This window comes from Mastomys coucha, unplaced genomic scaffold (genome assembly GCF_008632895.1).
Source record: "Mastomys coucha isolate ucsf_1 unplaced genomic scaffold, UCSF_Mcou_1 pScaffold22, whole genome shotgun sequence".
Taxonomy (NCBI): Eukaryota; Metazoa; Chordata; class Mammalia; order Rodentia; family Muridae; genus Mastomys; species Mastomys coucha.
This window is the reverse complement of record NW_022196905.1, coordinates 2,382,604-2,403,567: the sequence shown is the minus strand read 5'-3', so window position 1 is coordinate 2,403,567 and position 20,964 is coordinate 2,382,604. Positions and strand designations below refer to the sequence as shown.

At 36.1% G+C, this 20,964-nt stretch overlaps 1 protein-coding gene across 2 annotated transcripts in view; it reads left to right on the top strand.

Moving 5' to 3' along the window:
* Ppp4r3b (protein phosphatase 4 regulatory subunit 3B) overlaps positions 1-20,964 on the top strand; it is a 48,372-nt gene that overhangs the window by 12,584 nt on the left and 14,824 nt on the right. For both annotated transcript variants that reach the window (XM_031339856.1, XM_031339855.1), the window contains exons 4-11: positions 2,792-3,415; positions 10,111-10,188; positions 11,467-11,583; positions 12,360-12,476; positions 13,962-14,093; positions 15,644-15,746; positions 17,635-17,676; positions 20,141-20,299. In XM_031339856.1, the coding sequence (XP_031195716.1) occupies positions 2,792-3,415; positions 10,111-10,188; positions 11,467-11,583; positions 12,360-12,476; positions 13,962-14,093; positions 15,644-15,746; positions 17,635-17,676; positions 20,141-20,299 (1,372 nt within the window). The remainder of the gene's footprint in view (positions 1-2,791; positions 3,416-10,110; positions 10,189-11,466; positions 11,584-12,359; positions 12,477-13,961; positions 14,094-15,643; positions 15,747-17,634; positions 17,677-20,140; positions 20,300-20,964) is intronic.

Here is a 20,964-nt window from a genome sequence, read left to right as displayed (position 1 = left end):
TCAGAAATCCGCCTGCCTCTGCCTCTCAAGTGCTGGGATTAAAGGCATGTGCCACCACTGCCCTGCTGTGGTGCTCTCTTAAGTAGCCTTTTTCTTCTCTGTTCTGGTGAGAATTGAGTATATCCTATTCTGTCAAGTCTTTCTCTGATTCACCACTTTCTCCACAACTCAAGTAGACATCACTTTCAAACATGGGTGCATCTTGTATTCCAGCCAGAGGGATTAAAGCTGTGTGCTAAGGGCTGGGCCATATGGGGGTGGGGGGGTGTTTTTGTTTTTTTAAGTAAATAACAGTATTGTTTCTAATAATACGGTTTACTACTATAATGACACATACAGATTTAAATCACCAAATGGGAAGAAGCATATAGGGCAAAAGATCCAGGAGAGTTCTGTACTTGAGTTTCCAAGTCTTTCTTCTGGATGTATAGTACTTAGATCTCTCAGTCCCAGTGTGCAGCAGCACAGTGAGCATTGTCAACCAGAGCAGTTTACCTAAGCATTTGTGTCCAGGGTTGTCACTGGAGATAAATCACATGAGTTTGGTTGACCTTAGACTCCAGCTCATTCAGAGGTCAGGATCCTCATAATCCATGGAAACCAAAATAAACCACATTGTTAGCATAGAATGATGCATAGCCCTAAGTCTCCATGTAATCAGTCGCCTCTTTAAGATAGGACATTGCAAGTACATAGAAGTTGCCCATCACGAACTGGGCAGTAGACAAACTTTCCTTTGGGTAACATTACCTTGGTTAGAGTGCTCTTCCACCTAAGTGACCACAGGTGAGGGCTGTGAGATGTCTCAGAGGGTAAAGGTGCCTACCACCTTAGTTTCATTCCCCTGAACACATGTAGAAGAAAAGAATCAGCTTATACAAGTTATCCTCTGACCTCCACAGTATCTCCCAACAGGGAAAAAGTAAAACCATTCTTTTGATGATTTATATGTGTATCAGTGTGTTTCCTACATCTATGGCTGTGTACTATGGCCCTTCAGTGCCTAAGAAGGCCAGAAAGTGTTGGATCCCTTGACCTGGAGTTGGAGATGGTTGTGAGACACGTGGATAGGAATGAAACCAGGGTCGTCTAGAAGAGCAGCCAGTGCTCTTAACCACTGAGACATCTCTTTAGCCCTGTAAAGCAAATTTTAAATGGCCATATTGACTAAGCATCTACATTTAGAAACAGTAAAAGCAGTATAAATATGCCTGACATTTGAAGGAGCCAGGTAGACTGGACATACTAAAACATGGGCCAATGAGATGGCATTTATCTGCAAGCCTGATGACCCAAGTTTGATCCCAAGAATCCATGGTGGAAGCAGGGAATCATTTTGATCTCTCACAGACACACATGACACTGGGGTGTCCACTTCCCATTTAATTATTCATATATATACTTAAAAAAATAATTCCATTACTGTTTTCTCTTTGACTTGCTGCAATGTGTACCTTATAGTACCTGTTCGGAATTGTTTCCTATGGCCTACTTGATTTCACTTCCTGGAACTCCACATGGTGGAAGAATAGAATTGACTCCTTCACATTGTCATCTGACCTCCATGAGTGCACTATGACATAGACACACATACACACAATGACTTTTTTTTAAATCAGCACTGTTTAACTTAAAAATTACCGAAGGTAGACTTGGTAGTGCATGCTTTTAATCCCAGGACTCAGGATTAAAAGAGATAGGTGGATCTCTGTGAGTTCAAGTTCAGCCTGGTCTACAAAGTGGGTTACAGGACAGCCAGAGCTATTCAGTGAGATTCTGTCTTAAGAAAGAAAGGAAGGAAAAGAAAAAAGGAAAGGAAAGGGGAAAAAAGTGCTTAATAAAAAGGCCAAAAATCATAGCACACATTTTTATTCAGTGCTAAGGAGACAGAGGCAAGTGGATCTCTGTGAATTCAAGGCTAGCCCTGTCTACATTGAAGTTCCAGGCCAGCCAGGACTGCAAAAAGAGGCTCTGTCTCAATGAAAGAAAGAAGTTAAGCCAGTGCCTGACAAATCTGTCTTCCCCAGGCCAGTCATTTTCTTTAACATTACATCCTCAGGAAGCTTTAGTTTAAATTTCCAATGTATTTGATTATCAGTATCACACAATTTATATACATAAAAGTTGAGTCAAGAATATCAATGTTGTACAATAATAGTATAGTGGTAAATGGACCTAAAATGTAAGAGTCAATAGATTGTTCCAGTTCATCATTGCTTTGTATGATGAGATGTCTCAGAGCAATGTCACTCAGTTTACAAGATTTCCTTTTGCCAGGTTCTAGAAGCCTTGATAAATAAGGTTTTTGTCCCTTCAGGCATCTGGTGTAATTGAGCCAGTGTTGGTTCTTGCTCTTAGCCTTAGAGATGCAGCATTGAGTTTCTTACTACACCGTCATCTACCCATTTCTTTGCCCTCTGTTGTTACTACTTCTCTGCATTTTCTTCTCACCCACAGTGGGATTACAAACACATGCCCACTGCCTTGTCCTGAATTGTTGGTTTCTTGGGCTCCACTTTGAAGAGTTAAGGGTCCTCAGGCTTGCGTGGCAAGGGTTTTACCTACTGAGTCATTGCCCCAGTCCTGAGGATGTCATTTTCTTAACTAGACTGGCCTTGAATTCCTGATTCTACTTCCTCAGCCTCTCAAGCACTGACATTACAGGTGAACAATTGTGCTCAGTTTTCAAGGCATTTTTACTTAAATTCAGTGGTCACAGATTTGTGGTTTGATTTCCAGTGTTAATTTACTTTGTATGTTAAGATAACCAGCTTTACTTGGGTGTTTTTAGGTTCAAGGTAAGGACCCATCAGTAGAAGTCACACAGGATCTCATTGATGAATCAGAAGAAGAACGATTTGAAGAAATGCCAGAAACTAGTCATCTAATTGACCTGCCCACATGTGAACTCAGTAAACTTGAAGAGATTGCTGACTTAGTTACCTCAGTTCTCTCCTCACCTATCCGTAGGGAAAAGCTGGCTCTGGCCTTGGAAAATGAAGGCTATATCAAAAAACTACTACAGCTGTTCCAAGCTTGTGAGAACATAGAAAACACTGAAGGCTTACACCATCTGTATGAAATTATTAGAGGAATCTTATTCCTAAATAAGGCAACACTTTTTGAGGTAATGTTTTCTGATGAGTGTATCATGGATGTCGTGGGATGCCTTGAATATGATCCTGCTTTGGCCCAGCCAAAAAGACATAGAGAATTCTTAACTAAAACTGCAAAGTTTAAGGAAGTTATACCAATAACAGACTCGGAACTAAGGCAAAAAATACATCAGACTTACAGGGTACAGTACATTCAGGACATCATTTTGCCTACACCATCTGTTTTTGAAGAGAATTTCCTTTCTACTCTTACATCCTTTATTTTCTTCAACAAAGTTGAAATAGTCAGCATGCTGCAGGTAAGTAAATTATTTTTCACAACTATTTCCAAGTGTTTTCCTTACTAATTTAATCAGGTGATAAAGATTTATTGTAAATGTTCTACCAAATGTAGAAAGTATGACTGACACACGTGTGTGTGTGTGTGTGTGTGTGTGTGTGTATTTTAGTATAAGGTACTTTTCTATTTTTTAGTTACATTTATTATGTGTCTGCCTGTATACTACACTTTGTGGTTGGGCATGTCAGGACAGCTTTTAGGATTTGGTTGGATCCTTCCAATATGTGGCCCCCAAGGATTGAAATTAGGTCATTAGGCCTAACAGCAAGTGCCTTTACCCACTGAGCCATCTCCCTGGCCCTGGGTCTCATGAAACTCAGGCTGACTTTGAACTCACAATATATCCTAGAATAATTCTTACACTGTGATTACATACATTTCCCACCACTCCTGGGCCCTACCTATCAATTTTTCATTATTCTTCAGTAATAGGTATAAGGAAAGTTAAATACATATATTAAATACATTATTTTTATGGTAAATAGTATCTTGTATTTTTGTGGTTTCTCTGTATTGTTGTTTGGCTGTCCTCTAATTTTCCTCTCTTAGATTCTTTTTTTTTTTAAAGACTTATTTATTATTATAATTAAGTACACTGTAGCTGTCTTCAGACAGCATCAGAAGAGGGCGTCAGATCTCATTGTGGGTACTTGTGAGCCACCATTTGGTTGCTGGGATTTGAACTCAGGACCTGTGGAAGAGCAGTCAGTGCTCTTACCCATTGAGCCATCTCACCAGCCCCCTCTCTTAGCTTCTTGAGCACAATGATTTCAGTCATGTGACCTACTGTACATTTCAGGATACTATTTTACTTGCAGACAGAAAATCAGTCTCAGGAAATTGGAAAACTTTAAAGGAATTTTGTTTATTTTTGGTTTGGGGGGGGTGGGTTTTTTTTTGTTTTTGTTTTTTGTGATTGTTGTTGTTAAGACTGGGTCTCACTAGTAGCTTTGGCTGGCCTGAAATTCACTATGTAGACCTTGAACTCTTAGTGATCCACCTGCCCCTGCCTTCTGAATGGTACGATTAAAGGTATGGTTACCATACCTAGCTAAGAAATTTGTATTTATTTATGACCCACGAAATTGTTATTAATTATAAACTACCTGCTATTTTTCTAGGATTTACCACTTAATTATCTTACATACCTACAGTGACACTGAAATCTAGTAGTGTAGGAGGAAGAAAAAATTAAGACTGAAGCAAGTTGTCTTTAAATATTCTTTTCCCCCTCTAAACTGATTTCTGTTATTTTTAATTGTACCTGTGTGCACACATGCATATATGTGTGTGCTGGCACATACATGTGAGTGTTGAATGTTTATTTTCTAAAGCCCACTTCCAAGGCTTCTATGAAGAAATGTTTAATTAGATACTAGATGTTTTCAGATATCATTATAGCTATGTTGTTTGTATACCTATATCTTTTTTTAAGTAAGTGTCAATGTTGCATGAGTTAAATAAGGTGAGATTGGACACACTGTATCTCAATGAACCAAAATGAGGTAGAACAAAAGTACATATAAGTAGCCTGTTAGGTTGGTTATCCAAAAAGTAGTTTAAATAAGTTATGTAAACTTATTTCATATATATATGTATGTATATATATATATGTATGTATATATATATGTGTGTGTGTATAATGAAAATACATTAATGAAATGAAAACACAACAAAGCTACTACAGGGTAAGATCGCTTTCAGAACAAGTTTCTCTTCCTCCCAGGAATGATACAGGACAGCAATCTTAAATGTTTCCTATATACATATATGAAAGCACTAGTGCAGTGGTCTCAGCCTCCCTAATGCTATAACTTCTAAGACTGTTCCTCATATTGTGGTGACCCTCAACTACAAAATTACTTTTGTTGCTACTTCCTAACTAATTTTGCTACTGTTATGAATCATATATTAAATAACTGATATGCAGCATATCCCATATGTGACCTCTGTAAAAGAGTCATTGACCCCCAGAAGAGTTGAGAGCCACAGATTGAGAACCTAGTGTGATTATGAGCTCCTGGTATGTATTGTAATACCTGTTGACCTCTCAGCTCATAAAAGAAAATAAGAATTTTCTCTTTTCCTTTTTCAGTTTTTCAAGACAGGATTTCTCAGTGTAGCCTGGCTATCCTGAAACTCACTCTGTAGACCAGGCTAACCTTGAACTTAGACAGAGATCTGTCGTTGCTGCCTCTCCTTAAATGCTCAGATTAAAGGCATATGCCACTTCTACCCAGCAGATAAGAATTTTCTTAATGTGAAATTTTTGTCTGAAGATGAAAACCCCTGGGCCCACATTTGAAAAATATACTTCAAACATATTTCATTAATTAAAATACTAACAGCCAGTAAAATAAGGTTATTTTGTAATCAGATACAAGATAAGATCACTTTCAAAACAGGAAGTTTAAATTTCTCTTTCTCCCAGAAATGATAGAGGACAGCAGTTTCAAGTATGACCTTTTAACAAATGTCACATATATTCCCAGTGTCCACAGATAAGAGTTGAGCTTAGTGCCAATCCATCAGAATCTCCAGCCTGCACCCCTTAGTTTATAGAAAATGAGGTTTCAGTCCTGAGAGACCTCCAACTTCTGATTTTGCTTTCTAGTTAAATATATAAGGTTTTTAGGTGCCTTTTTAAAAACTGATGTGTAGGGTTTTGTCTTTGCATCCAGGGAGTGCTGTAGACCCATTTCATTATGATTTGCTCATTCCCAGGTTGACTGGTCCTACTTCTTCTCTTCAGCTCTTTTGCTTCAGTTTAAGAGCATACACGAGGAACTATCTTTTTTAAGATGTTTCTATAATCTTGTTGGTCTGTATATGGGTTTGTGCACGTGACTGCAGTGCTTATAGAGGCCAGAGTAGAGTGTAGGATTCCCTAGAATAAGTCATTGTGAGTCACCTGAGGTGGATGCTAGTTATACTCTTGTCCTCTGCAATTGCAGTGTGTGCCCTCCCACCAGTTCCAGGAGTAGGTTCTATCCATTTCTGCCACTCACTACCTCCTGTCTCCGGGAATCTAAAATTGGACTGAGCAGCCTCAAAGTAGTGTTGTAAAAACCTGACCACATTTAAAGATAATCATTTGTTTGTTTTAACTGCTTTTACATTACTATAAAGAAAAGACTTTTAAGTTTCTGTTTTGCTCTTAATTTTGTTTGTGGTGCTAGGGAACAATCTCACTGCTGGACCAACACTCTGAGCTACATCCCGGCCTTGATTTTGAACCGTTTCCCCACAGGTTTTGTTGTCTAGAAAAGTACCCACATATACTATGACCCTTATGTCTTACAAAAACAAAAGCTTTTAAGACTTACAGAAAAGAAAATTTTAAATGATCTAAAGTGATAATGTTAACGACTTAGAGAAGGAAGGATTTAGGAAAAAGCTTTGTCAGTTACATGCTTCCTAATAGTGGACCCTGGAACATAATGCTTTGTAACTTAATGAAATCAGAAAAATGACGCTTTGTTATAAACTGGAAAATACACTAGGACTCAGCATTCTCCTACTGAACATATTTGTGATTGTATTTATGAATAGTTCTTGCACTTTCGGCTGTCACCTCATAAGTGCTGAATTGTTTACAAAGAATTTAGGGAGAAGATTGCATTTACTAAGACATTGGAACTTTCCTCCTTTGAAAATATTCTGAAACATTAAAAACTCTTTAGGAGGAAAGAATGAAAATTTAGTCTAGGAGATACATGGGAAGAAAACATAAAGGATATGAATGGGGGAATACAAATTTAACAGATTATACTATTATATTTTTAGAACAGGCCACTTGAAATAATAGAAATTACATTTCATAGAAGTGGGTTTTAAATTATGCTTTTTCTCTAAATGTATCAAGCCATAATATATAATGTCTAAAAGGATTTCATGAAATACATAAAGAAACACCATTCTGAGTGAGACTGATTTAAAAATCCTATTTATATATCTCTTTATACTTTGTCTTTGAATACTTTCTGTGGTACTTGCAAACTACTGGCTTTGTCTTCAGATATGTCTAAATGTTGTTTTTAATATAAATATGTGTAGTAAATTAATATGGCTACTGTATTTCTTTATCCTAGCTAGTTCCCAATAACAACACAGAGACCAAGATTTATTTTCAGCTTCACCTTAATACCTGGGCAGATAAATGACCTGTCTTAAATCCCCTAAGATAATCTGATTACCTCCCAGCCAACATGCCCACAGTATATGCATTTAGGGTCTTCTATTCTCAAGCTGAACTCTCATGAACTACTTCCTTCCGCCTCTTGACCAATCTGAATTTCTATTCCTCCCCTCCATCCGTCCTTCCCTCCCTCTCTCCCTCTCCCTGTACTCCTTCCCCCACCTCTCTCCTTCCCCCTGGCTGGCAGAAGTCCCGCCCTATTTTCTCTTTTGCTCAGCCATTGGATGATCAGTTTGTATTGACAAGGCAGAGAATAACATGGTAAGAATTGTTTATATAAACTTGAGACAAGAGATTCTTGAATAAGCATTGCAGTGCCCTGTCCAATTGAAAAAAGATATGAGGGCAGAGAAATCACTATTTGAACGGATATGTCCTCTACATAATTTCAGAAAGAGTTTGAGATCTATATATATATCCCTGGCTGTCCTGGAACTCACCCTGTAGACCAGACTGGCCTCAAACTCAGAAATCCGCCTGCCTCTGCCTCCAAGTTGCTAGGATTAAAGGCATGCACTACCACTGCCTGGCTTACGAGATCCTTAGTTAGTGGATGATCCATATTTTTATTTTTTTTTATTAGATATTTTCTTTATTTACATGTCATATGATTTCTCCTTTCCCAGTTTCCCTTCCAAAAAGCAAACAAACAAACAAACAAAAACAACAAGAACAAACCCCTGTTGCCTCCCCCACTCCCCATGCCTGGCACCCCACCTTCTCCCACTTATTGGCCCTGGCATTCCCCTACACTGGGGCACAGAACCTTCACAGGGCTAAGGGCCTCTCTTCTCATTGATGATCGACTTTGCAATCCTCTACTATACACATGCTGCCAGAACAATCAGTTCCACCATGTATACTCCTTGGTTGGTGGTTTAGTCCCTGGGAGCTCTGAAGATACTAGTTAGTTCATATTGTTGTTTGTCCTAAGGGGCTGCAAACCCTTCAGCTCCATTGGTCCTTTTCTAATTCCATCATTGGGGACCCTGTACTCAGTTCAATGGATGGCTGTGAGCCTCTATATCTGTATTAGTCAGGTACTGTCAGAGCCTCTCGGGAGATAGCTATATTAGGCTGGCTTGTCCTTCCTTCAGTCTCTGCTCCATAGTTAGTCCCTGCAACTCCTTCCGTGGGTATTTTGTTCCCCCTTTTAAGAAGGAATGAAGTATCCACACTTTGGTCTTCCTTCTTCTTGAGTTTCTTGTGGTTTGTGGGTTGTTATTCCTGTATTTCAAACTCAGAAACCTGCCTGCCTCTGCCTCCCAAGTGCTGGTATTAAAGGCATGCACCGCCACTGCCTGGCTTACGAGATCCTTAGTTAATGGATGATCCATTATTTTTAAAGGGCAGATTCTTGAAATACATCTTTTATATCTGGTGATTTGATTTTACGATTTGTCAGAAATATTACTATTAGAAGTGTTTTAGAACATGTTAATTTAACTGAAATTAATAGAAATTACATATCACAGGGAAGGGTTTTAAGAATATAATGAAAGCTTAAAAGCACCATAATTTCAAAAATTGCTTTTTAGCAAATATCTAAAGTGAATTTCAACATTTTACTGATTTTACTTCGTATTTTTTATTGTGAAAAATATATGTAAACTGAAGAAAATTGTACCTAACTAAAACAAGCACAATTTTAATGTAAACATCACTCCTACATTTTCGACATACAAATTTATATTAAAAAGTCATCAAAATTAATTTTATAATGAAAATAAAAAGTGTGTGTATACACACACACATGCATACATACATACTCGTGCACACATATACTTGGTCTGGAGCTGTATATAGCTCAGTGGTAGATTACTTGCCTAGCATGCACAAGGCTGTGGGTTTGATCCCGTGCTCTATATATTCTTTTACTGAGCACTTAGAGAAATTAACACCTGTCATTAAAAGACAGAGATAGACACATCTGAGTCATTTGAATGCAGTTACCATAGTGGTTTGTCATTTTAGTTTATCCTTGGCCATGGATTAAAGAGCTCCATAAATTCTCACATTAAGACTTCGTACCTGCCGCGATAGTCCAGCTTCTTCACTGCTATACCTGTGCTCCATCGTGTTCTTCTCTTTTTTTCTGGTACTATACAAACTGACAGTGGGATCCTCAGATTTATTTGAGATATGTTCAAATTAAGAGTAAATAAAGATTGAATTAGAAAAGCACTCCAAATGAGAAGTAAATGAATTCACTGTCTACCTCTAGAATTCCTATTGGTTCGGCCTAGCCCTGTGGTGGTATTCCTAGCTATGTATTAGCAGGTAATGAAGTAGCAGTTCTCAGTTTCAGAAAACAGTATGTATATTCCCACACTTCAGGTTTTATACTGAAAATGCTTTTCAGTTTTGGTCTCTGTTTGCTATACTTTGTGTAAGGCATATGCATAATATAACTATACTCTGTTGATATTTCATAGCGATTATTTCTTCTCATGCAGGAAGATGAGAAGTTTTTGTCTGAAGTTTTTGCACAATTAACAGATGAGGCTACAGATGATGATAAACGACGGGAGTTGGTAAGTTCGTTGTTCAAAGTTTCTAAAACTTGTTTTTACATATTTCAGAAAGCTCTTTGAGATAGTATGTGTTTCATTGTCTCTCCTCAGGGAAATTTGAATATGTTATAACAACTATAGATTCTTTTTTATAGTGGTAGGTATTTACATAATGGAGAAGGAAAATACTTCTAAAATAAATGAATAGTAAGTAAATCATTCGATTCCTTAGAAATGTTTAGACTTTTTGATATATTTATACAGAGGTTTTAGGAAGCATCGAGTTTGTTTTGCTTTTCTTTTAAGAGGTGAAAGTAACAATTACTGTTAAACCAGATGTTGCCTTCCTTGAAATGTAATCAAACTGCGGATTTTACAAAATAGTGCAAGATAATTAAAATTGTTGTTGGCCAGGCATGATGGTGCACACCTTGAATCCCAGCACTTGGGAGGCAGAGGCAGTCAGATCTCTTGAGTTCAAGGCCAACTTGATCTACAGAGTGAGATCCAAGACAGGGCTACACGGAGAGAAACACTTTTGTCCTGAAACCAAAAATAAATAAATTTTTTAATTATCTTTGGTAGTTACTGAGTGGACTTCTAAGTTTTCTGAATGTAAAATTAGTATTTTGAAGTACAGAATCATCTGTTCTTGTCAGTGCTTAAAGCTCTGTTGTGCTTTTTGTAGTGCCCGTGGTAAACCAGGCACTGATTTTTGCAAGATTTTTTTATGCAAATGCTTTACATGACAGTCTTATGTTTAGAGCAGATCCATGTTTGACAAATAAAGCTAAGTTTACTTTTAATGTGATGCTAGTTTTGTTTTGTGAGTATGTATATACACATGCATATATGTGTCATATATTTATATATGTATATATATATTACACATACTTATATTTTACAGTTGGAGGAGTAGTGTACACATGCATGAGTGGAAATCAGAGGACAACTTGTGGGAGTTGACCTCTCTTTCTAGCATGTGGGTTCTAGGAATTGACAGCAAATAACCACCCTCTGAGCCATCTGGTCTACTCTGTGCTTTGCTTTTAAAGAGACACAGTTCATCAACTATTGTCCAGATCGGTCTCAAATTACTGATCCTTCCACCTCAGTGCTAAGAATATATATATAGTATAAGACACTATGCTCAGATTAGCTTTTAATATATTTTTTAAATGTAGATTTTGAGGAATCGGGATATGGGAAAAGATAAGATCCTTCAGAATGATGAATTCTTATAATGTGCTTGATTTTATTTTCATGTTTATTGACTTCTCACTATATTTTACTTTACAGGTTAATTTCTTCAAAGAATTTTGTGCATTTTCTCAGACACTGCAACCTCAGAACAGGGATGCTTTTTTCAAAACCTTAGCAAAATTGGGGATTCTTCCAGCTCTTGAAATTGTAATGGTAATTATGGTTTCTTCTCTGCTTTCGAACCTGTAAATTTGTCATAGATTCATATTTTGGACAGTAAAATACTTACATAGCCCTAACTTATCATTTAGTCATTGATCTGATACTGAGTCACCACAAGAATGATGTCAGTTACCAGATTTGTACCATCAGTGTTTGTGTTGGTTTTTCAAAGACTATTTTTCCCTGAGTGGCACTGTTTCATAGAATTGGGTAAGTTGTCCTCCCTTTTCAGTCCAGTTAGTAGAGTGAGGAAGTACTGAACCAAGGAGCCTAAGCTTCTATATAAGAGTTCTCTGATTTCAGTTACATAGTTTGATTTAAAGATGTTCATATGAAAACTTAAATAATAACCTTAAGTATTCATTTTAAAATAAGTGTTTTGTTTCTTCATATATGTGTATATCTACGTGAACATATGTTGCATGTGTGCCTGTGCCAGTGGATTACAGGTGTACACCACTATATTCAACTCCATGCTGACTGATGTATAAACTCTGTTTCTTTTGGATGACTCATTAAAATTTGTACTGAACTGCTCCCAAATGGTAACATTTATATATAAAGAAAGGAAGAAAAGGACATTTTGATTCAGTTTGGTATCTTAGTCCAAAAATTGGGAGATAATAAATCCATTAAGAGAAAGAAGACGGATTGTAAATTCAAGTTTATTTTTGATCTAAAAATCTGAGAGATGGATTTGAGAGAGAAGAGGGGAATGTAAGAATAACCTTTGTTGTCAGTCTCTAACCTGGTTTTCCTGTTACCAGGGCATGGATGACTTGCAAGTCAGATCAGCTGCTACAGATATATTTTCTTATCTGGTAGAGTTTAGTCCATCCATGGTCCGAGAATTTGTGATGCAAGAAGCCCAGCAGAGTGATGATGTGAGTAACAGGCCCTGCGGTTCTACATGTGTTACCATGGAGAAGTGCTTACTGTTGCAAAAAATTCTTAACCATTATCTTAAATTTCATAATATAGGACTGATGACTGACATCTTAATCCCTAAGGAAATGTGCAGCTCTTGTATAACTAAGAATTTGTTTTTACTTACTCATTTCCTATTTTTAAATAGACTAAAAGAACCAAGTGAACATTTAGCTGAAGGTATAGATCTGCCTGCCTCTACCTCCAGAGTGTTGGAATTAAAGGCATGTGCACAGTAACCAGCTAGGTATATTGCAGTTTTACATGTTTTGTCTTAATATCTATTTACATTTTTACTTTCTGTCTTTCTTGGTTGTGTCGTATGTTTCTTGGTTGGGGGGTGGTGTTTGTTTGTTTTGTTTTCTGATACTTGTTTTATGGTTTGTCTGAATACGTCAAGCAGGTACCACTGTGGGGCCAAGAGAAGTCGTTAGATCCTTTGAATCTAGAGTTATAAACAATTGTCAGCACCCAGCCTTGGTGCTGGGAAGCAAACTCGAGACCTCTGCTTTTGCTTTGAGCCACCTAGCAGGTGCACCGGATTGTCTGTGAATTCACGGCACTGCCTGCCTCAGCCTCTCAAGTGCTGTGATGCAGATATGTGTCACCATTACTGCTTTCCATCTTTTTTACAAAGTTTGGATGGAGTAGTGCTCTAATGTAGACAATAAAGAAGTCATATTTTGGGCATTGTGTCTCATACCTCAACATTTCTTAGGGCTGAAACAGAAGGGTTGCCACAAGTTGAAGGCCAGCCTACACTTTCTAAAATCCTCTGTAGAGTAAGACCCTGTGTGAACCCGCCCCCCAAAAAACTTTTAGAAGTATGTTGCAGTGGTGGGGTTTTTTGTTTTGTTTGGGGATGTTTGGTTGGTTGGTTTTTGGAGGGTTCCATCACCAGAACCCATATAAAGATGGAAAGCAGGCATTATCCTTTGACCTTCATTATTTACACACACACACATACACCCCAAAACAAAAAGGCTTTCAAACACACATATACTTCACACAAATATGCTAAGAATACAACAAACTTGTATTGCAGTAAACCTAGTATTAAGTCACTTTATGATACTGTCTTCAGAGCTTGTGGAAATTGCGGACTGAGTTGCTGCTAGTCCTTTTTGTAGGAAGAGTTTTCTGTTTAAAGATTGAAATGAAAGGCTTTAGGGTCACATATTCTGTGGTTATATATGTTTGATCAACCTCTTGATTTATACTGGGCCTAAAACCTAGACTGCTAACAGTAAACAGCCTTCCTCTCCCCCCGCGCCCCACCCCCCACCCCCACCCCCGTTTTCACTCAAATATTTTCAGAACCTTGGAAAACTCCTCGTTTTCAGAAAGCTATTCTATGCTTTGTTTTTTCAATGCTGATCTTATTCTTTCAGTTGGTGTGTTTGTCTTATATCAAGGTCTTATGGAAACATATTTTCTTTCAGGATATACTTCTTATTAATGTGGTGATTGAACAAATGATTTGTGATACTGACCCTGAGCTAGGAGGTGCTGTTCAGTTAATGGGACTTCTTCGTACTCTGATTGATCCAGAGAACATGTTGGCTACAACTAATGTAAGAACTCATACTGAGATTAAAAATGTTCTGGCCTAAACAGTCTTAAATAGTTTTAAATAAGATTTTTAGAAACAGCACATACTTTGATAAGTATTTGTATTTAAAAAGCAATCGTATCTTTATAACAATTAATTTTTAGTAAATACAGCATTGTTATCTATTTAACTCCTTTTTTCTTGTTAACTTTTTCCTTTATTTACTAAGGGTATGCAGTGAGATATGCATGTAGGTGCAAGGATAACATGCAGGCATTAGCTCTGTACTTCTACCCAACTCAGGCTTGATCGTGCTTGGCTGCTTTTCTTTTTTTTTTTTTTTTTTTTTTTTTTAAACCTGCTGAGCCACCCCACTGGCCCAGAAATACTAATTGGATTAATTTACTTTTTGTTTCTTGGCTTCTGTATGCTAACTTATTTTAAAAATTTGTCCATAGCAGTGTGAACATACTAATACTGAATTGTATTTTAAGACAGCAGATAGGGTGGCAGCTTTCTGTTATTATCATAAAAAGCAAGACAAATTGATGTAAACCAAAAGTGGTTAATTAAATAAATCATGAGAGGTTGAAGGATTCCAGAATATTAGTAGTATGGTTATTTCAATATAAAAGACCATTTTTCCTTAGTAAAATTTCCTCATAATTAAAAAATATGTACATTATTTTTAAATTGCTGTAAATTAAGAGGCCCAATTATTTAATATAACATGATAGAAATTAGGATTTGTTTTCTAAATTAAAACTTTTAGTCTTTAAGGGACAGATTTGAATTTCATCTTTTCAAAGATGATAAATTGCTTCATGCATGGCAATAATGCCTCTTCCCTGCCACACACACACACACACACTCTTGGGGAGCGAACCCTTAAGACCTAGCACATTGTAGTCAAATGCTTAAGCACTGAAGTAAATTCACCAGTTGTCATGCTCCAATTTTTAATCACCCAAAATATTTAAAAATTGTATTTCTCAGTTCTAGAAAGTGGACTTAGCAGACTTAAAACATTTGGTGCTCTTGCAGAAAAGTAGTACAGTTCAGTTCCCTGTGCCCATGTTTGGCAGCATGCAACCACCAGAGAAACCAGTCCCCCTTCATGCCTTTACAGGCATCCACATACATGTGTACTCACAATAATAACCTGAATGAAAATATAATTTTAAAACCATGATCCGCACAGCTTCCAAGTCCCCAGTCATTGCTGTTAGTTGTGATTACTGTGCTCTTCAGAAGGTTGGTGCCTTCTTCATTACCGTAAGATCTCCAGCATCTGTGGATAAAAGTTGTTCTGAATTTCCTTGGAAAAACTTACTGTTTTAGGGGATTTTCCCCCTTTAATGTCTATCTAATTTGAGTTATTAGACTTCATATCTGTGGAATTCAGATTGAAGCCTTATGTATCTAGGTTTGCTTCTTTCACTCTAGGTAGTTTGGGATTCTTTCACATTATTGTAAAGTACTATTGTTAGGAGTATGACTTCACTGCTAACTCTTGAAGATGTCTTTTAAATGCAAAGGTAATAAAGTATTCTATTAAAATTCTTATTTCAGAAAACTGAAAAGAGTGAATTCTTAAATTTCTTCTACAACCATTGTATGCATGTTCTCACAGCTCCACTTTTGACTAATACGTCAGAAGACAAATGTGAGAAAGGTAAGTTCTCCTGTTTATTTCCTTATAATGGTCATAAAGTATTACTTGGTGCTTTATATTCTAGGGAAGTTATTACTGAAAGATTTAAACTGCATTATGAAGTCACGGTTGCCCTTGTTTCTGGGTACCTTTGGTAAGAACTATCAGTGCATAATACGTGGCACAGGGTTTTCTTCTTACATGTTTTTTGTTGTTTCTCCATATCGTTGCATAAGTTATACTCATAACTTAAAAATGCCAATTTATGGTTTATAAATCAAAGCGGAATGAAGACAAAGATAGTTTTGAAATACTCTGAATACAGAACTCTTCAGACATTTGTAGCTGTATGGATCTAATTAGGCAGCAATTATTAGTTTATTAGACTAAACAATGAAGGAAGCCATCGCCAGATATGGTGACAACAGCCCTATAATCTCACTTCTGAAAGGTGGAGGCAAGATCAGGAATTCAAAGCCATCTTAGCTACCTAGTAGGTAAGCCCAGTCTGGGCTCTGGGTCACTGTCTTAGAGGTGGTAAGCGGAGTCAGTCAAGACAATGTTTATGAAATCAGTAAAAATTATAACTTAGGCATACCTTATTTAGTAACTCTCATTGTTTTGTGATTATATTCCCAAAGGAGTATTTTTTTACATTTTCGTGCTTAGTTCAGGACTATTACTATATTACTTATGATAGCAAAATGAACATAGTATAAAATATGAAAAGGAAAACTGCCATTAAAATAATTAACATGATGTAGCAGTTTAATTATTTAAAAACCATAAAATTAAATAAGAAAAGGCATGTGCATATACCAGAAGGTTTTTGTTGCAGTGTATAAGTTAAAATAATGCATTTTAATGTTCATTTTAACAGTTCTACCACATATAAAACATAGCTAATTCTATTAATAGATATGCATATACAAACTTTATCAAAACTAGTTTAGCATACTTCTTTTCTGATTTAGGAAAAAAAAAACTCTAGAGTTAGAGTTGCCCCTTCAACTTCTCAGCCCCACTGCAGCACAGGTTGGAGTTTCTAAGAACATACCCAAGAGTTTTGTCTCTTGTTTTGGTTTATGTTCTTGTGGCATGCACAGTATATTATTTTTCAGTTTCAATTTTGATTTACATTTATTTCTATGATAGGTATAACTATTTTTAAGATCTATTCATAGTGATGTCTAGGATTTTCAGGTGCTTTAAGTCTTGCATAGTATTCTATGCGTATTAGTATTCTTCCTGTGTACATTGTTTCAAGCTTTCTCCAGTTATAAACAATGCTCCCGTATACATTCCTGTACTTTCCTATGCAAATGAGTTTATAGGTTCTAGGAACTATCCTTTTGCGAAGCACATATTTTTAAGCATAAACACATTGTTAGTGTTTGTGTTGCTCTGAAGTTTTAAACTTCCAGTATTTTGTGTTTTTTTATTTTGTGATGCAAAAACTTATCCTAATTGTTAAATGTTGAGTAAAAGGAAACAAAATAATGTGTCTATCTTACCTATTTCCAAACACACCTTTTTGGAGTACTTTGTTTTTTTGTTTTTTTGGTTTTTTGTTTTTACTTTTTCACTTTTTTTTTCTGGTATTTGTAATGTGCCCCTGGCTGTCCTAGAATTTACTGTGTAGACTAGGCTGGCCTAAAACTCACAGCGAGCTGCCTATATCTGCCACCAAGTGCTGGGATTAAATGTGTACACCACTATGCCATGCTCACTGTTATTATACTTTAATAATCTACCTCAGTACCAGATTCTGTTAAAGGTACATAATATTTGACCAAACAAACTACTCAATAGCTATTATGAAATTAAAAAGAAATTATGATTGAATATGTTTGTATACTTTAAAACATTAGGTAAATGTAAGATACCTTTTTTTTTTTTTTTTTTTAAGATAATATGCTTGGATCTAACAAAACCAGCACAATTTGCCCTGGTAAGTATAAATCCATAATTTAAGAGTATAATGAGGGTTTTTTTTCGTAATCAGTATATATTTATGTGGAGACAAGCAAAACATTTTTAACAAAATTAAAATACAGGCACAGGTTTGCTTCATTATAAAAGAAGTTCTAAATCTCCAGTTATAAAAGATGAGAAACAGATTGTTTTCTCTTGTAAATTTGTTACTGTTTTGACATTATTTTGAGAAATCATTATCTGTAGTTCTTGTATGTTAGGTATAATTGACTATGATCAGTTAGGATCCATCCTTTAGCACGCGACTATACTTGTTCATGAGCCTACATCTTTTACCACCTGCTTCTCCATAGAATATGCATTCAATGTATGGGCCTTATAATATTGAAGCTATTGTATACAAATATATTCTTTCTACCAAGCTTATTAAAGGAAACAACAATCCTCTAGGTGAGCTGCCACAGAAGAATGTTGAGAATTTTAATTAAAGTGATAGATCACTGTTTAAAAATGCCTGGGAAGATGGCTTAGCATGTGAAGATGTTTGCCGTATAAACTTGGCGACCTGAGTTCTATCCCCAGAACCTACATAAAGGTGGAAAGGAGACATTATCCTTTGACTCACATGTAATTTAGACACACATACATACAGTAATACCTTTTAAAACTTTTTGTAGAGCTGTAAAGATGGCTCAGGAGTTAAGATCACATTCTGCTCTTGCAGAAGATCTGAGTTCACTTTCCGCAGCATTCATTCCAGGTAGCTCAAACTTCCTGTAATTTCATCTCCAAATGAGATACTCTCTTCTGGCCTTGAAAAGTACCTGCACTCCTGTGCACAAATGGACACAAATATACACATACTTAAAAATAAAATAAATCTTACATAAATAAATTTGAAAAATATGAATAACTCTAATGGTTTCTAATTCCTGGGCCTGGAAAGATGGCTCACCCAGTTAAAAGCACTGGCTGCTCTTCCAGAGGACCCAGCTTCAATTCCTAGCACCCCAATGGCAGCTCACCACTGTCTATAACTTCAGCCCCACCTTCATATAGATAAACATGCGGGCACATAAAATATGTGTGTGTCTGCGTGTATGTGTGTGTGTGTGTTGTTAATTTTAAAAGGCCAGTTCTAATTTTGGCTCTGGTATTTTTCTTTCACTTAAGGTAAAATCAGTGTTTGAAGTACTAGTTTTGTTTTTGAGTGAAGGCCATTTTGTTAAATAAAATGCTGCATTATTTCCAGTACCATCCCAGAGTCACAAAAAACATTTTTTAAATGATTTATTTTATTATTTATTTTATGTATATGAGTTCATTGTCACTTTTTTCAGACACACCAGAAGAGGGCATTGGATCCCATTATAGATGGTTGTGAGGCACTATGTGGGTACTGGGAATTAAACTCGGGACCTCAGTGCTCTTAACCACTGAGCCATCTCTCCAGCCCCACAAAAAAACATTAAGTGTGAACTAGAGAGGCTTCTTCTCTTCTAGAGAAACAGTTCAGTCCCTAGCACCCACATTGGACAGCTACTTGTACGCCAGTCCCTTATCTGACCTTCATGGGCATCTATACACATATGGCATGAAATATACAGGTTGAGCAGGGGGGTATTTTTAGGGTTCCTGTTCAAGCAAAATAGTTATGCTAGATGGTGTTGACTGTAAACTTTTTATGAGGCTGTGATTCTGTAATTTTCTCTCAGGGTAGGGTTTATTTTTTTTAAACATACCTATATTATGTCCTTGGTAGGCATTAAAGTTTGATATACAAATTGAAGTCATTTCATGAAGCAGAATGTCTAGAAGAATAACCAAAAAGTAGTTTCAGGTATCCAAAATATCAACAGTTGGTGTATTCAAGATTATTACTAATTAAATCTCAATGAAATAGTTTTTGCTTGGTACTTAAACAGCAAAAATAGCATTTTTTAAAAGATGGATATTTTAATGTTATTGGGGGCTTCTATGCGGGCTCAGTTGTTAGAGTAGCTTGCATGTAGGTCTCTGTTCTTGTCCCCAGATCCCATAGGGTGCTGGGAGAGAAGAACCCACTCCCAAATACTGTTCTCTGCAACCTTGCTTGTACTCCTATATACTTGCAGAAACAAGTTTAAAAGAAATTCATATTGAGACACTTCAGGCAAGAGCTTTGAGGCTTGTTCTCTCTGTTGTGCCATTTCATGGATTGGCTCATATTTGCAGTGGTAGCACTAATTAAGGGTGAAGTGCTAGGAAATGTCAATGTAACAAGGCTTTATTATCACATTTGTAGATTGCTTTTTTCTATTATTACATTTTTTACACAAGAACCTCAAAACATAATATTTTGAAAGTATACATATATAAAAGTAATATATATTTATGTATATAACCTTTTTAAATGATGTACAATATACTTTTGCTCTAAGATACATTTATTCTATTTAGATGTATTAAATATATTCTCACAAGATACCTTTCTTTTGTAGATAATTATCAAACAGCACAACTACTTGCCTTAATTTTAGAGTTACTCACATTTTGTGTGGAACATCACACATACCACATAAAAAACTACATCATGAACAAGGACTTGCTAAGAAGAGTTTTGGTGTTGATGAATTCAAAGCACACTTTCCTGGCCTTGTGTAAGTAACCATTTAAATGGGCATTTTTTTAAAAATGGTTTAAGAAATAAATACTTTTAGTAGAGGTAAAAGCCAGTTACCCATATGAAATCATTTGCTTATTAACAGTGTATGTGATGTTAATAAGATGGCTGAGAAACAAAAGTATTTCAGTTTCATATTCGGTTTTTTTTTAAACTTTTATTGCATTATGATGAGAAAAGTTACATGATTTCAATTTATCTGAATTTGTTAACATTTAAAAACATTTTAATTAAATAGAATTGAATCACATTCTTGTTCCCCTTTTGTACCACTGCTCCTCCCATAGACCCCCCCTTTAATACTACAATATCTTTTTGTCATATTCCTTAAAATTCATAAAATATTATAACAATAACTTTTATAAAAGTTGTTTGATATAAAACAACAATCAATTTAACAGTCTTATGTAGATGCTCGTCTATAGCAATAGTGAAAATACATTTTTCTCAATATAAATTTTAAATAACTCCAAACATTAGCTGTATACTTAAAAATAATACATCACTACTAGTATTTTTCTTAAATGAACATGAATATATAAAGTCTTTTTGTTTGTTTTGTATTTAGTAGAGTTTAAAATCTTGGCTCTTACTGTGGTACAAGCCCAAAATAAGAACAATTTTTAGACATTGGGTTTCATT